Raw genomic sequence first — 1,567 nt, 5'->3', positions numbered from 1 at the left:
GGATTTAAAAGCATGATATGATACCTTTTTTAATAAGTAAAATTATCCCAGCTACAATGACAGACAACAAATATTACATTTATAGCATTACAACTAAAACCGTTTTTGACGCCGCCACTGCAGTTTGTCCTTCATGAGCCTTCGTAGACAAGATGGCGGTGCAAGATGGCGGCTGCCTGTACTGGTGACCCGCGACCATGGAGATATAAACAGCTTTTTATAAGGTAAAAACAATAAAACAAAGTCTTTGTCTGCAATGATTAGACATGTTTTTTATTATTGTCATTGGTGATTATCTCAATTTTGGCTAAAAGAATTGACAAAATCCTACACACTGTCCATTCACTTTGCACGGGAAGAATATTTTACCGAAAATAAAGAGATCCTTGCTAAAATAAATTCCTTATAACATTGTTATAAGAAGGTAAGGTTAAACCCTTACACACCCCAAGTTTAGAGACAATAAGATCAAGGTAACGGTCATCACAGCAATCCACAAAAGCAGGTAGGGAACCACCAGGGTCTGACAACCATGAAAAAGATTTAAGGGTGCTGTGTCATCAGAAAAATAACAGGTACTACCTGCTGTAAGCGACCTTGCAGATAGATGTCTGTGTAGAAAATAAAAAGAAGGGGTGAAAGAACACGAGCCTTTATGTGTGACATTGTCGACACACTCACCTTTTGTCTGCATCTTTACAGTTGGGACAGGTGCAGGCCATGCGTCTCTTCTTCTCTCCTGGTTGAGCAGGTAGCTCCAGTGTGAGGGTTTGATCCACCTGGATGGCAGGTTGGCCCTGCGCAGCTGCCAGCTGGAGGCCTCCACCCTGCATCGTCTGCACTGTTAGGTGCTGCTGGCCTGACAGGTGCACAGACAGGCACAACATGTGAGACACAATCTGCAACAGTTCTACAAAACCCAAATAGAGCAGGAGGTTACTGACACAACCCAAACTGGGCTGAAACTGGAATTAATAGTAAAACCAAATAAACTGCTGCTGTGAGTGCAAAAAGGTGAAAATGTTTTCTCGAGCAAAGCTTTTGGCTTGATTTTTGTATTTTCTACTTCATTTGTTCAATTCGAAACTGTTGGTATAAATTTTAGGGGTGCATCAAAAAATCGTTTTACATCAGAATCGTGATTCTCATTTACGAAGATTCAGAATCGATTTAAAGTGTACCAAAACTGATTTTTATAAATAAAAGAATAAAGGAAATCCAAAGGCTGTCAGCCTACATTTTGTAACTACAGGTACACAGGACATCCTGACGTCACCATACAGCTGCTTCTGGAACATATGAATGTGCAGAAAGCACCAAAACAAAGAGGAAACTAAAGAACTGGAGGAAAGAGAGATTCAACTGACCCTGTCCTCATTAAATGCAATGATTTGGGCTCATTTTGGTTTTTACTGGATGAGTCTGAGTTTGACATGAGCAAGGTGTGCAAGCCAAAGTTTGCAGAATGGCTCACATCATCAGTTTTGAATGGAAAATCGATTTTGAATCAAATTGTGGCCCCAAAGATCAGTATCTAATCGCAAGAGAGTAAAAGATTCCCACCCCT

At 40.5% G+C, this 1,567-nt stretch overlaps 1 protein-coding gene across 1 annotated transcript in view; it reads right to left on the bottom strand.

The window, feature by feature from the left end:
- sp2 (sp2 transcription factor) overlaps nucleotides 1-1,567 on the bottom strand; it is a gene marked incomplete at its 5' end in the record, with an annotated part of 18,821 nt that overhangs the window by 12,830 nt on the left and 4,424 nt on the right. Inside the window, 1 exon segment of the mRNA XM_014033921.1 lies at nucleotides 682-859. Within this exon segment, the coding sequence (XP_013889375.1) occupies nucleotides 682-859 (178 nt within the window).

The sequence above is a fragment of the Austrofundulus limnaeus genome, unplaced genomic scaffold, assembly GCF_001266775.1.
Source record: "Austrofundulus limnaeus strain Quisiro unplaced genomic scaffold, Austrofundulus_limnaeus-1.0 Scaffold1896, whole genome shotgun sequence".
NCBI classification, from domain to species: domain Eukaryota; kingdom Metazoa; phylum Chordata; class Actinopteri; order Cyprinodontiformes; family Rivulidae; genus Austrofundulus; species Austrofundulus limnaeus.
This window is presented reverse-complemented; position numbering and strand designations above follow the sequence as displayed.